This window comes from Thalassophryne amazonica, chromosome 19, assembly GCF_902500255.1.
Source record: "Thalassophryne amazonica chromosome 19, fThaAma1.1, whole genome shotgun sequence".
Lineage (NCBI taxonomy): Eukaryota > Metazoa > Chordata > Actinopteri > Batrachoidiformes > Batrachoididae > Thalassophryne > Thalassophryne amazonica.
In genome coordinates this window covers 68,260,363-68,275,482 of record NC_047121.1, presented here as the reverse complement: position 1 = coordinate 68,275,482, position 15,120 = coordinate 68,260,363, and the positions used below count along the sequence as shown (strand labels likewise).

The 15,120-nt window shown below is 46.5% G+C and overlaps 1 protein-coding gene across 1 annotated transcript in view; it reads left to right on the top strand.

The window, feature by feature from the left end:
* The window catches only part of eml1 (EMAP like 1), a 141,411-nt gene that overhangs the window by 37,987 nt on the left and 88,304 nt on the right, over positions 1–15,120 (top strand). The window contains exon 2 of the mRNA XM_034194961.1: positions 14,513–14,695. Coding sequence (XP_034050852.1) covers positions 14,513–14,695 — 183 coding nt within the window. The remainder of the gene's footprint in view (positions 1–14,512; positions 14,696–15,120) is intronic.

The following is a 15,120-nucleotide window of genomic DNA, read 5'->3' as shown; positions in this document are numbered from 1 at the left end:
GTAAATTTCCTTTTTATTCGTTGATGTGAATCTGTTCATTAGCGTTCACATCACTTCAACACCTCAGAAGGAATAATATATATATATATATATATATATATATATATAAAATACAAATAATGAATGTTTGAGTTCAGTGGTACAAATATTTCATGAGGTGAAAGCTGGAATGTTCCATTTGGAACATTCCAGCTTTCACCTCATGAATTAGTCGTTCCATTGAAAGAATGAAAAAACATTCATTATTTGTTTTATATGACAGCTAAAATAGTGTTGGGAAAGTGTAGTGACACGGACCCACAACGGGGCGTAAATGAACGGACAATGGATAAGCCAAAATATAACAATTTAATGTTGCAAATTGTGCACAGCGGAATACAGACAAATGCAGTTTGAGAATGATAGTCAATTATACGAAAAGTGACGTGTGGGCAGGCTCGAGGATAGAAGACGTCCGTCCAGAGAAGAGCCGGGTCCCACACGGCTTCCACCGCCAACGGATCTGAAGAACACCGGAGCCGACAAGTCCTGAATCTCCAGGTGGCCACCGTCTCCAGCTGTCAGACCTGGTACTGCTGGCAGGAAGCAGAGACAGTTAATGGTGGGTGTGTGGATACACACCCAGTAAATCCTCACACACAGATACAGTTCCTCCGGGAGGGAGCACCTCCACCTCTGAAGTAGGAACACACTAGCAGCTCCTGTTACCACTTATCTGGATGGAGTGAGAGATGAAGACGTCGCTTCTCTCACTACACGCCAACCCAGCAGAGTGCACCACAGGAAAAACGGCTGCAAAACAGATCAGACGTAAGTCACAGTAGGGATACAGCAGAGAATATTACCTAAGTAGTAGATGATATCTCGGCAGCGAGGTGGAGTTGCTGCCCGGCTTTTATGGTGATGTGGTGATGATGAGTGACAGCTGGTGCTGTTGATGAGTGACAGCTGTCACTCCCGGTTGCTCCGACGCCCTCTCGTGCCTGAAGCCCGCACTTCAGGCAGGGCCCCCCTGGTGGTGGGCCAGAGATGGAATCCCATGCAGACGTACGACATGGTGGACCAGGAGGTCTGCTGTCTCCTGGGCCGTCGGGAGCTCCGGGAGGGCCACGAAGTGGGCCGCCTTGGAGAACCGGTCCACTACCGTGAAGATGGTGATCATGCCCTGGGATGGCGGGAGGCCCATGACGAAGTCCAGGCCGATGTGGGACCAGGGGCGGTGAGGCACAGGTAACGGCTGGAGGAGTTCCTGTGCCCGTTGGTGGTCGGCTTTTCCCCTGGCGCAGGTGGTGCAGGCCTGGACATACTCCCGCACGTCGGCTTCCATAGACGCCCACCAGAAGCGCTGTCGGACCACTGCCACAGTTCTTCGCACCCCTGGGTGACAGGAGAGCTTGGAACCGTGACAGAAGTCCAAGACCACAGCTCTGGCCTCTGGTGGGACGTATAACTTGTCCTTTGGGCCAGTTCCCGTGTCTGGGTTCCATGCCAGGGCCTCCCGGACGGTCTTCTCCACATCCCAGGTGAGGGTGGCCATGACAGTGGACTCGGGGATGATGGTTTCCGTGGGATCTGACAGCTCGGTTTTGACCTCCTCTTCGTGAACCCGGGACAAGGCATCAGATCTTTGGTTCTTGGTTCCGGGGCGGTAAGTGATTTGGAAGTCAAAACGCCCGAAGAACAATGACCAGCGGGCTTGCCTGGGGTTCAGACGCTTGGCGGTCCGGATGTACTCCAGGTTCCGATGGTCCGTGAAAACCGTGAACGGAACCGCAGCTCCTTCCAACAGGTGTCTCCACTCCTCAAGAGCCTCTTTCACCGCAAGGAGTTCTCGATTGCCCACGTCATAGTTTCGCACAGCCGGGGTCAACCTGCGGGAAAAATAGGCACAGGGGTGGAGGACCTTATTGGACTCCCTGCTCTGGGACAGCACGGCTCCAATCCCTGAGTCAGAGGCATCCACTTCAACTATAAACTGGCGGTTATGATTGGGCTGCACCAGAACTGGCGCAGTAGAGAACCGGTGTTTCAACTCCCTAAACGCGGCTTCGCACCGATCCGACCAGGTGAAGGGGACTTTGGAGGAGGTCAGGGCTGTCAAGGGACTAACCACCTGACTGTAATCCTTAATGAACCTCCTGTAGAAATTTGCAAAGCCGAGGAACTGTTGCAGCTTCCTACGGCTTGTTGGTTGGGGCCAGTCTCTCACCGCCGCAACCTTGGCCGGATCAGGGGCGACGGAGTTGGAGGAGATTATGAACCCCAGGAAGGACAAAGTATTGTCTAGATATACGAAGACAAACCGATGCAGGAAGTCCCGCAAGACGTCATTAACCAAAGCTTGGAACATCGCGGGCACATTGGTGAGGCCGAAGGGCATGACCAGGTACTCAAAGTGACCTAAGGGGGTGTTAAATGCCGTCTTCCACTCGTCTCCCTTCCGGATCCGAACCAGGTGGTACGCATTCCTAAGATCCAATTTAGAGAATATTTGGGCTCCATGCAGGGGCGTGAACACCGAATCCAACAGAGGTAACGGGTATCGGTTGCGAACCGTAATTTCGTTTAGCCCTCTGTAATCGATGCATGGACGGAGTCCGCTGTCCTTCTTGCCCACAAAAAAGAAACCTGCACCCATCGGGGATGTGGAGTTCTGGATCAACCCGGCAGCTAACGAGTTCCGGATGTAGGTCTCCATTGATTCGCGTTCTGGACGTGAGAGGTTGTACAGCCTGCTGGACAGGTACTCAACGCCCGGGATCAAATCAATGGCGCAATCGTATGGCCGGTGCGGGGGGAGAGTGAGTGCCAGATCTTTGCTGAAGACGTCAGCAAGATCGTGGTACTCCTCAGGCACTGCCGTCAGATTGGGGGGAACTTTGACCTCCTCATTAGCTGTCACACAGGGTGGAACCGAGGATCCTAAACATTCCCGGTGGCAGGTTTCGCTCCACTGCATCACACCCCCAGATGGCCAATCTATCCGGGGATTGTGCTTTACCATCCATGGAAATCCCAAAATTACTCGAGAGGTAGGTGTTACATAAAACACAATCTCCTCCCTGTGATTCCCAGACACAACCAATGTGACAGGCTGTGTCTGGTGTGTGATTAATGGGAGAAGGGTGCCATCTAGTGCCCCTACCTTCAGTGGTGAAGGTAGGGCCACTAGAGGGAGCCCAACTTCCTTTGCCCATCTGCTATCCAGCAGATTCCCTTCCGACCCCGTGTCCACCACTGCTGGGGCGTGAAGTGTTAGAGCCCCACTCAGGATCGTGACTGGGATGCATGCGGATTTATGGGGTTTCCCCACGTGAGTGTTATGACCCACCCTTTGCCCAGTCTCTAAGGGCGGGCATTGTAGTTTAACCGCTTGGGGCAATTCCTCTGTATGTGCTCACTCGAGCCACAGAAAAACACTCCCCGCGGGCCAGCCTCCGTTGTCTGTCATCTGATTTGACTTTGGCCCTGCTCGTGTCCATAGCTTCGTCAGCAGGGGGAGCTGTTGCCACACGGAGCTCTCTGGCTGTGGAGCGTGGGGACGGCGGCACCCTTTCGGACCCGGAAGGAAGTGGGACGGCTCGTGCCCGGCCACGCCCTTCACCCCGCTCCCGACGATATTCTTCTAGTCAGTTATCTAACCGTATAACCAGGTCGATAAGCCCGTCAAAATCCCGCGGTTTGTCCTTAGCCAGCAGATGCTCCTTCAGGACCGGAGACAGTCCGTTTACGAAGGCAGCGCGGAGTGCAACAGTATTCCAGCCGGACCTCGCTGCCGCGATGCGGAAGTCGACTGCATACTCGGCTGCACTCCGGCGCCCTTGTCTCACTGACAGCAGCACGTTCGAAGCAGTCTCGCCTCTATTGGGGTGATCAAACACTTGCTTGAACTCCCGCACAAACCCAGCATATGTTGTTAGGAGCCGTGAATTCTGCTCCCAGAGCGCCGTAGCCCAGGCGCGTGCCTCTCCTTGAAGCAGATTTATTACATAAGCCACCCAGCTTGCATCTGACGCGTACATGACGGGACGCTGTGAAAAGACGAGCGAACACTGCATTAAGAAGTCTGCACACGTCTTGACACAACCTCTGTACGGCTCCGAAGGGCTTATGTATACTTCAGGGGACGGGGGGGGGGGGGGGGGGTGGTTCGTTGAACGACCACTGGAATGTCTGTATTTGGCACTCGGTCAGCAGGAGGAGGCGCTGCAGCAGCGCCCTGTGTGTGCGCTTCCACCCGAGCGGTGAGAGCCTCCATCCTCCGATTGAGTATGACGTTCTGCTTGGTTACCAAGTCCAACCGAGCAGTGAAGGCGGTTAAGATTTGCTGCAGCTCACCTAACACGCCTCCTGCTGGTGCCTGTGCCAGCAGTACCTCCTCTTCAGCGGCCCACATAACAAATAGATCCTTGTCATTTGATATTTTATTAATTTATAAACAACAGAAAAGGGACGTGCATTTTGGAGTTCCACTGGTGCTTAACAGTCCAGCACGAACTTTAAGTTGGAGTCCAAAATTGCGACGATGTAGTCCATAATGCCGATGCCTGACTTCGTTTACTTCTCAAAAAAAGAAAAGACTTCGTCTAGTTCCTCAGTCCAGCGAAAAATCACATCAGAAATTTGTCCAGCTTTTCACCCTAACAGCTCTTCATGCCTCCAGACGGCTTACTGTGTAGTGGATTTTGTGTGTGTGTGTGTGTGTGTGTGTGTGTGTGTGTTAGAAGAATTAGTTCCTTCAAATTGTCATCCCCCACCAAAGCAAACTCCACTATGTGTAGCTAAACGCTGGCCCCAGCAGTGTAAGTGTGTGCAGTGGTCGTGGCATGCAGTAGCACATTTCATATACGAGGTCTGTTAGAAAAGTATAGGATCTTTTTATTTTCTGCAAAAACCTGATGGATTTTAATCATGTGTGCTTGCATGAGACAACCTTGAACCTTCGTGCACATGCATGAATTTTTTCACGCCTGTCGATTGCATCATTTTCTGGTAAGCAGCCTTTGTGTGGGACTTGTGCTGTGCGCTCGGCGGATTTTCATTTCAAGGAAAAAGACGGAACGACTGGAGCAGCACCGCATCAAATTTTGCCAGAAACTGGGCAACAGCCAGGAGGAAACCATTCGGATGATTCAGATGGCTTTCGGTGACTTTTCAGTCGTGTGACTATCCAAGAAATTGTGGAAGAGGTGGGCATGTCACAGCATGTCCTGTGAGACTTCAACATGGAGGCGCTTTTGCTCCGCCGTCAGCAGCAGCATGAATTTCACAGCCACTCTTTTCACGGCCAAATCTTCTGTCACAGTGGAACGTACTGAAAAAGTGCTGATGTCCACCTCTTCCGCATTTTTTCGGGTAGTCACATGACTGTCCCGCATCATCGCAGCGTTCACTTTGGAAATGATCCAGTCATTTCAGCATGTTGATGGCCGACCGGAGCGTGGCTCGCTCTCCACCGTTGTGCGGACGTCTTTAAGCCGGTTGTACTGCTCCTTAATCTGTGTGATGCCCATAGCATCGTCACCGAAAGCCGTCTGAATCTTCCGAATGGTGTCCACTTGGCTGTCGCCCAGTTTCTGGCAAAATTTGATGTGGCGCTGCTCCAGTCGTTCCGTCTTTTTCCTTGAAAGGAAAATCCGCTGAGGGCACAACACACGTCCCACACAAAGGCTGCTTACCAGGAAATGACGCAATCGACAGGCGTGAAAAAGTTCACGCATGTGCACGAAGGTTCAAGGTTGGCTCATGCAAGCACACGTGATTCAAATCCATCAGGTTTTTGCAAAAAATAAAAAGGTCCGTTACTTTTCTAACAGACCTCGTATATAATAAAGGAGTGAGTCGGCAAGAAATCCAGACACTGCACAAAATATTTTATACATGAGGCTGGTGTGGATTGTCCAATATGTGAAATTACTGCCTCTGTGTGGTTCAAATGTCTTTGAACTGGACTGCGGTAGACATTCTAGACTCCTTTAGGATATTGATCTTTGTGGTTGATGAGAGTGCAGAAAGTGTAAATGGGTCTGAACATTGTGTGCACTGTAGGGCAGATAGATGTGTTGTGAGTAAAAGAAAGGTATTAGCTTCTTTTTTGTTTTCGTCAAGCTCCTGTGGTTAGAGTGATGGGCAAGAACTTACACAAGCAGGTGGTCCTGCCTGAATGATACCATCTTGCGGAGATCGTAATAGGGAGCGGCATGTCACATTGCATTAGGATGAACAGATAGCTCCTTCTTGGATTTCAGTCCCATACGCATATATATTGAGCAGTTAATGAAACTGGCACAGCAAAGGAATATCAGGAAAATACTAAGGAAGACAGACAGAGAAATGAGATAATTTACCCAGCCAGCTGACAGGTGTGAAATGTGCACTGGAGCGATTGGAGATGGATGGGGTTTAGTAATGTGTTTTCTGTTGAAAGAGACATGTGGGTGTAAGGGTGCACGTGTTGATGAATTTGTTGTTAAATGAAGATTGACAATTTGCTTGCTGGAGATAGAAACATCTGAGCTGCAGAATGCTGCCACATCAACAGTAGATTTTTGAATTTGCACTATTTACACACCAAGTAACAAATCTGTGATGTCACGAAGTTTTTTTTATTTTTGTATTTTATTTTTTGACATTGTAAGGGTCATATGGTTCACAATGAGTTATGTTTTACAGTTACTCAAGGTTGTGAGTTCATATAAAATGTTAACAAATATACAGCTGAGGTTGAAGATACCTGTAGTTTGTCCTCCACCTGCTGAATAGTGGGCACACTGTGTGCTTGTCTCTGTGCTCTGTCCACTGGCACCCATTTTGACATGAGCGCCAACTAACAAGCAACATGCTGGTCACTTCTTGGGTGAATGCAGACCAAAATGTACAGTAGAACAGGAAAGTAAGACCAGTGTTAAAGAATGGATAGAACGTGTCTGGGGATGATAACAAAACTTGCTCCACAATGTTTCCAAATAATTGCAACACTGGTGTTTTGAACCATCCTTCCAGAGTCCATATCAAAAGTTCAAAGTCGCATTCTGTGCTAACTGCACTGTAAAAAAAAGACTGTTTTTACAGGAAAACGCTAGCAAAACGAGAGCATAGGCTCTCTTTTTTTTTTTGTAGATTTAACAGTTTCTTAATGTGAGTCAGCCGTGGTTCATTCACTGTAAATCCATTTACATATTATGTCTGTAATGTTATCTACTGTGCTGCTGTATTTTTTACAGGAATTGCCTGGTAACCACAGCTCCCAGCGTTTTCCTGTAAAAACAGTCTTTTTTTTTTTACAGTGTGGCACTTCATTACTTCACCAACTGTTTTCAAACTACTGTTATGAAACATTCAAGACTACAGTCAGAGCTGTGTCTATACGTGCACTAGCATAATGGTTGCTTCTCTCTTGGGGAAATAATATATTTTTAAAGAAGGAATTTACATGGGTTTCCTGTGCTGTAAGTATTAGTATGACCTAAGCAGTGGGTCACCCCTTTGAGTCTGGACTGCTTGAGGTTTCTTCCTCAATATCATCAGAGGGAGTTTTTCTTTACCACTGTCACCTGTGTGCTTGCTCTAGGAGTTGGTAAGGTTACGAGGTCTATTAGAAAAGTATCCGACCTTATTATTTTTTTCAAAAACTATATGGATTTGAATCACGTGTGATTGCGTCAGACAAGCTTGAACCCTCGTGCGCATGCGTGAGTTTTTTCACGCCTGTCGGTTGCGTCATTCGCCTGTGGGCAGGCTTTGAGTGAGCACTGGTCCACCCCTCCTGTCGGAATTCCTTTGTCTGAGAACTTCCTGAGAGACTGGCGCTTTGCTTGATCAATATTTTTTCAGAAACTGTAAGGCACATCCAAGTGGAGACCATTCAAGAAATTCACACGGTTTTCTGTGAAAATTTTAACGGCTGATGAGAGATTAAGGAGTGTTACTATCGCTTTAAGGACAGCCCACGGCGCCGGACGGTGTGCCGCGCCCCGAGCCGCCGTCGTCAGCATGTTTTGAGCTGAAAACTTCCAAATTTAAGCCTCTGTTGACCCATGACATCGTGAGAGAGCAGAGAAGTTTCAGAAGAGCTCGGGATCAGCAGTTTATCCGGACATTCCACTGTTAAAGGAGATTTTGTAATGAAAGACGTGCGGACGGATTCACGCGTCGGCACCCAGCCGCTCATGGCGCGGCGCCACAGCAAGACACCTCCGTTGGAAGTCTCACAGGACAAGTTTGAACATGCCCAGCTGTTAAACAATTTCTCGGATACTCACTTGACTGAAAGCCATTGAAAACCGCCTGAATCTTACGAATGGTTATCAACACGGAGGTGTTTTTCTGTGGTGCCGTGCGATGAGCGGCTGAGTGCCGACGCGCGAATCCGTCCGCACGTCTTTCATTACAAAATCTCCTTTAACAGTGGAATGTCCGGATAAACTGCTGATCCCGACCTCTTTTGAAACTTCTCTGTTCTCTCACGACATCCTGGGTCAACAGAGGCTTAAATTTGGACGTTTTCAGCTCGAAACAGGCTGACAATGGCGGCTCGGGGCGCGGCGCGCCGTCCGGCATCGTGGGCTGTCCTTAAAGCGATAGTAACACTCCTTAATCTCTCATCAGCCGTTAAAATTTTCACCGAAAACCGTCTGAATTTCTCGAATGGTGTCCACTTGGATGTGCCTTACAGTTTCTGAAAACATTTTGATCAAGCAAAGTGCCAGTCTCTCAGGAAGTTCCCAGACAAAAGAAATCCGACGGGGGGGGGGGGACTCTCACTCAAAGCCAGGCGAATGACGCAACCGACAGGCGTGAAAAAACTCACGCATGCGCACGAGGGTTCAAGCTTGTCTGATGTAATCGCATGTGATTCAAATCCATATAGTTTTTGAAAAAAATAAAAAGGTCGGTTTCTTTTCTAATAGACCTCGTATACCTTATTTGTGTGAAGCACTTTGAGGCCTCTTTGCTGTGATTTGGTGCTATATAAATTAAATGAAAGCCATATGCATTTCTTCATATTTAATATAAACATTGAGGTCCAATATAGTCTTATTTAGTCTTGTTATTTTGTTGTGGTTTGTGTCATGGAAGTGTGTCACCTGAGCACAACAGTAAGTTTAACCAATCAGCTTCTTTTGTTGTGCAGCAGAGAGGACCTGATTTTGAGATTCCATCAGAAAGCGTCTGAGGTGTGTGATTACCTGTAATGTTCTGCTCTGCATCGGCTAGAAATGATGCCGTTTATGCAGCAGTACAGTAGAAATCACTGACTAGACTTTGCTTTGTGTTGGACTATAATGGAGACGTAAGGAGACTTCTTTTCTCCACTAGCCTGAGTGTTCAGTTTGGGCAAGTAATAATACACTCTGGCCTCCTGTAGTACTCAGCAACAGCTCTGGTGAAAAAGCAACAAGTATTTTAATGCAACCATGTGTGCACTGCTGTTCCGTCTGAACACAGTTTTGCTTGTGGAGGGACATTGTTTTGTGTCACTTAGTGTCTTCATTTTAGACACAGCTTTACAATTCATGAGATGTCTTTAAAGCGTTTCAGGCCATGCTACTACACCTGAGGTAACCGATGCACCACAGGATTTGTCAGTTGTGAAAAATATGCAAAGCCCATATAATCTATGTAATCTGATGGAGATGTAGCTCTTTGCAGAAAGGGCAAGCAGCTACTAAACACAGCAGCATGAAACATGCATACAACTAATAACAGAGATGCTACCATCAGACATCAGCAATCATTTGCAGAGAATGTGAAAAGACAGGCATAGGCAGTAGTTAAAAAAGAAAGAAAAGTAAAAAAAAAAAAAAAAGTACATAATGTGCCCCCTTTAAGTTACACTGGCTGTTTTGGTTGAGGATCAGAGTGACAGGCAGAGGATGCTGCAGAGTGGAATCACAGCCGTGACAGCCGGTCATTGTCCTCGACGAATGATGGTATCATGCTGTCATTGTGTCAGGGTTGTGAGCAGACCCTCAACAGATGAACAGATAGTAAAGGCTTTATCTCTGGAGATCTATTCTGCGCCACATGTTCGCTTGTGAATATGAAAAAGAATTGTTTCAAAGAAGGCATCTCAGGTGAGGAGAAAGCCATGTTGTTAAGACTCAGTTTATGCTTAGTCAGTGTGTGTTCAGGTGAAGAAAGCACTGGCATTGTGGGTAATAAAAGAAAAATACATTTCCATTATGTCTGTAAGCTATCTATCAGCATATATAGTCTGATGGATATATTTCTCATTGTACATGTAACATCTCTGCTGGGAATGTAATATATTAGATTTTGCACCTGCAGATGTTATCAGAGTCCAGTTTTCCAGATGGAAACGTCTCATTATAAAACTCTCAGTTGGTGGGCAGCAGCAGAAAATATGAGCCAGGTAATGATATCCCCAGAAAGTGCACAGGAGGATTGCTGTCATAAATATGTCGAGTGAAATATTCTCTCTGCACCTTCATTCCCACTGTTTCCAGAGTTTGCAACAGTATTTTTTTCAGTGTGACAGAGTGTTTTAGTAAGTGATCAGTTTCATGGGTAGTACAGAGATTCCATCTGTTTCTTGTTTTGTTTTGGCCATTTTCTCTCTAACGTATTTCAGTTTTTTCTGCAGTGGTATTGTTGGACTCGTGCAGAATCGCCCACATACTCAAGAATATTCACCAAAGTATTATATGACATATTGTGACTCATATCCTCATAGGACAGGAGTTACATCCAGATAACTACAGTTTTTCCTGTTATCTCTTGTTTTGCTCAGTGAGTGTTTTTCCCATAATCATGTCCAGACATAAGTACTGTTATTTGTTCATTTTAGGGTTAAAGCTACAGTGTGTAGGATTTAGGGCCTTTTATTTTGCAGAAATGGAATATTATTCGCAACAATCTGTATATTAGTGTTTAATTACCTGCAACAAGGAATTGTTTCCCTAACATTAGAATGAGCTTTTCATATCTCCATGCATCATGGAGGCAGCCATGTTGCATGTCTATTTTGATATACTACCCCAAAAGGGAATATACTTCGCCTTTCACATGTTGCAGTGTGGGCAGAATACTGAAGACAAAAGAATAATAATCTGTAGTTGCTCCCCTATACATTGTCTACTGTTTGCTCCTGCAGGCTAACAAGTTTGAGAACCCTAACTTTTGTGAAATGGAGGATCATACATATTTATTATCACAGAAGAACACAAGGAAGCATGAATCCTCTTCACCAAAGAAGTGAAAATGTGGAGGAAATAAAATTATGACCAATGACACTTGCGCTATTTTTTTAAGTAATCCATATCAGCTTTGTTTACTGTGAATATATAGCATCTGATTTTAATTTCTGCACGAATCAAATATGTAAAGTTTTTGACTGGAAATAATTCGGGGAGAAGCACTGAGCGACAATGTGTTCCAGAATGAAAGGAGAGTTGTGTGCTGCTAGTCACAGAGAAAGTGCAACCAGGAGAGGTACTGAATCAGTAGCTGATCAGCCACAGAGTCATAATATATAACATGACCGACACACAAGCTGTGTTTGTCCCACTGCACAGTGATGATTAAACAGATTCTGGTGATAAAAATGCAACACTCCCTGAAGGCGTTTTCAGGGCGTCATGTGTCTGCACAGCTTACTGTGAGTTCAAAGATCTTCACATCACTCTTTTTGCAAACCTCTCTGACCTGACAGTAAATCAGCTGGAAATACTGTGTGAGAATGTTATTTACAAAAGCCAAATGCCTTCTCGGATTTCTGCAACGTTTCCAGGCAGTCGGCGCAGATTCTCAGGAGGAAAGCACGTTGTTGACCTGCCTAATCACCAGATGCCTGCTCTCTAATACATAATGCATCCAAATTTTATTACAAGTCTGCAGGGGAAACACTGCAGTGATTTACATTAATATTTCATCAAGCCACTGTGACATCAAAGTCCTCATGGAGCAGACTGTGTGTGTGTGTGTGTGTGTGTGTGTGTGTGTGTGTGTGTGTGTGTGTGTGTGTGTGTGTGTGTGTGTGTGTGTGTGTGTGTGTGTGTGTGTGTGTGTGTGTGTGTGTGTGTGTGAGAGAGAGAGAGAGAGACCAGGGACCCTGGTGGCCAGTGTTTGGCCTCTATCATAGGAGCAGGTGTCGAGGTTGTAATAATGTGTTAAGTTGGTTGAAACAGACATCACATACAGCAAAGATTTGCAGTAAAAAAAAAACAAAAAAACCCAGTAATTTTATTTTTTAATAATAATGTTAACACTCTTTGTATAATGCAAGTCAAAGTTTTATACCTCTCCAAAAATAAATAAATAAATAAAACTAGAAAAGCGAATAAGTAGTCACGACTTATGACTCATTCTTCTTCATTGTGGCTTTTTTGTGTTTATATTAATTTTTATTTTTTTAATAATGGTAACGCTCTTTGTATAATGCAAGTCATAGTTTTACATTTCTCCAAAAAAAACCCTAGAAAAGCAAATAAGTAGTCGCATGACTTCTAACTCATTCTTCTTCATTGTCACTTTTTCATGTTTTTATTAATTTTTGTTATTTTTTAATAATAATTGTAACACTCTTTGTATAATGCAAGTCAAAGTTTTATATCTCTCAAAAAAAATTACAACTAGAAAAGCAAATAAGTAGTCACATGACTTCTAACTCATTCTTCTTCATTGTGGCTTTTTCGTGTTTACATTCATTTTTGTCTCGATTTATTAGTACAAGGTTATGGGATCACTTCCCACCTGTGGCCTTCCTGAGTGGCGTTTGCGTGTTTTCCCCATGTTTGCATGGATTCCCTCCGGTTGCTCCGGCTTCCTCCCACATCCAAAAACATGCAGGTTAGGTGAACTGTCCATCCATCCATCCATTTTCTTCTGCTTTATCCAGAGTCGGGTCGCGGGGGCAGCAGCTCAAGCAAAGCCGCCCAGACCTCCCGATCCACACACACCTCCCCCAGCTCCTCCGGGGGAACCCCAAGGCGTTCCCAAGCCAGCCCAGAGATGTAGTCCCTCCAGCATGTCCTGGGTCTTCCCCGGGGCCTCCTCCCAGTGGTGGGGGAGTTTGCGTACCTGGATGATCCTAGGAGCTATGTTGTCGGGGGCTTTGTGCTCCCTGTAGGGTCTCCCAAGGCAAACAGGTCCTAGGTGACGGGTCAGACTAAGGGTAGTTCAGAACCTCCATGACCAGTAAAAGATCAAGGACCGAGACGTCGCCCGGTATGGCGGAGCTGGTGTCCCACCCTGGAGCCAGGCCTGGGGTTGGGGCTCACGCGCGAGCGCCTGGTGGTCGGGCCTTAGCCCATGGGGCCCGGCCGGGCTCAGCCCGAAAGAGTGACTTGGGCCCGCCCTCCTGTGGGTTCACCACCTGCAGAGGGGGCCATGGGGGTCGGGTGCAGAGAGGTTAGGTGAACTGGACAGTTTAAATTGACTGTAGGTGTGCGTGTAGGTGTGAATGTGTTTGTCTGTCTATATGTTGGCCTGTGACAGACTCGTGTCCTGTCCAGGGTGAACCCCACCTCGTGCCCTATGACCGCTGATATAGGCTCCAGCCCCCCATGATCCTTAATTGGAGTAGGTGGTATAGAAAATGGATGGATTTATTAGCATGTGTAATTGTTAAAAGTGCTTATTATTACTGTCTAAACAGAGAGGCACTGCAATATATACTGTGAACAGCTAATATAAGTAAAAAATAGAATTTATTTCATATTTGAATATTTGTTGAGAGTAGATCTACAACTGATCTGCACCTTGTTCTGCAGTCAGTTGTCATCTTACCATTGTGCACAGTGAGTTATATTTGGTTTTCTCATTTTCTGGCAGTTTTGTCTTGTGCATTGTGTTCTGTCTGTAGAATGCCCATAACAGATGGCAACCCCATTGAGTCTGGTCAGGCTTGAGATTTAGAGAGGGTTTCTTTTTCTCTCTTTTTTTTTTTTCTTTGTTCTATTTTTAAGTGGTGCCACTTGTGTGCTTGCTCACGGAGTTGTTGTAGGTTGGACTAGACCCTACCAACCTGATTTGAAAAGACATTTATGGTTATGTTGTGGATTCACTTGACACTTGCTAGTTTCTGGTTGTTGTTAAAAAAACGTTTTTCTAAAACTAGACAAGCAAGTGATGAAAAGAAGAGTGATAGGAAGCTGCCATAGGGAACAGAACAAGCACAAGACGTCTGCTCTACTGCCCGGTCTTCGTTTCCAGTCTGATTTCTGGGGACTGGGTCATCCAAGGACAGGCCAACCAAATGAGGTCTGTCCCCTGAAAACAGTTATATCTTGTCACTCTAGGCTAGGATGGCTGGTGGTATGTATAGGTAATTTTCCAACAACTAAGCCCAGAATCACTTATAGTAGGCACACATGGCAACACTGATGAATACCCAATCATGTGTGGCCTCCTGAATTCAGTATTCCAGACACACAAACTCTGAATTCCTGCAACACCAGGTGGACGGCACTGCACGGCTCATACTGGACATGATAGATCTTTGTGAAGGTCTTTTCCACACCCCTGACGTCACCTCGCTCTGCTTCCTCAGATGACAGCGCATCAGCTGCCAGCAGTATGGAGGTGACCGACCGCATTGCCTCCCTGGAGCAGAGGGTCCAGATGCAGGAGGACGAGATCCAGCTCTTGAAGTCTGCTCTGGCCGACGTGGTACGCAGGCTCAACCTGTCCGAGGAGCAGCAGGCCATGGGTGCACGCAGAGGACCCACCAAAGGTAGCGCACATCGCTTTTGTTCTGGTTAAAATGTACATTCATTGCATGTCAACCAACAGGAACTGCTTGTTTCTCTCTCTCTCTTGTTTTTGAGTTTATGCTCGAGTGGTAATGCGTATTCCACACAGACTTTCTCTCCTGCTGTTTTCATTTCTCCTTCACCTGCCCCTTATTTTGCTGCTCTGGCTGACCGTTCCTCTTCCTCTGCCTCTTTTCCTCATTTCTTCTGGCACGTGTTGTGTTGTAAATATGTTGTGTGTACGTGCTTTATGTGTATAGAACCGGCTTTGATGAAAAACTCTTCCTCAGCAGACAGCATTGTTAAGACGTCAGGTAGGATGAATCTGAAGTACTAACCAGGCCTTTTGTCGTGCGTACGACGCCACATGTTGTGCACGCCAACCACCGCCTGTTTCCAGACACAG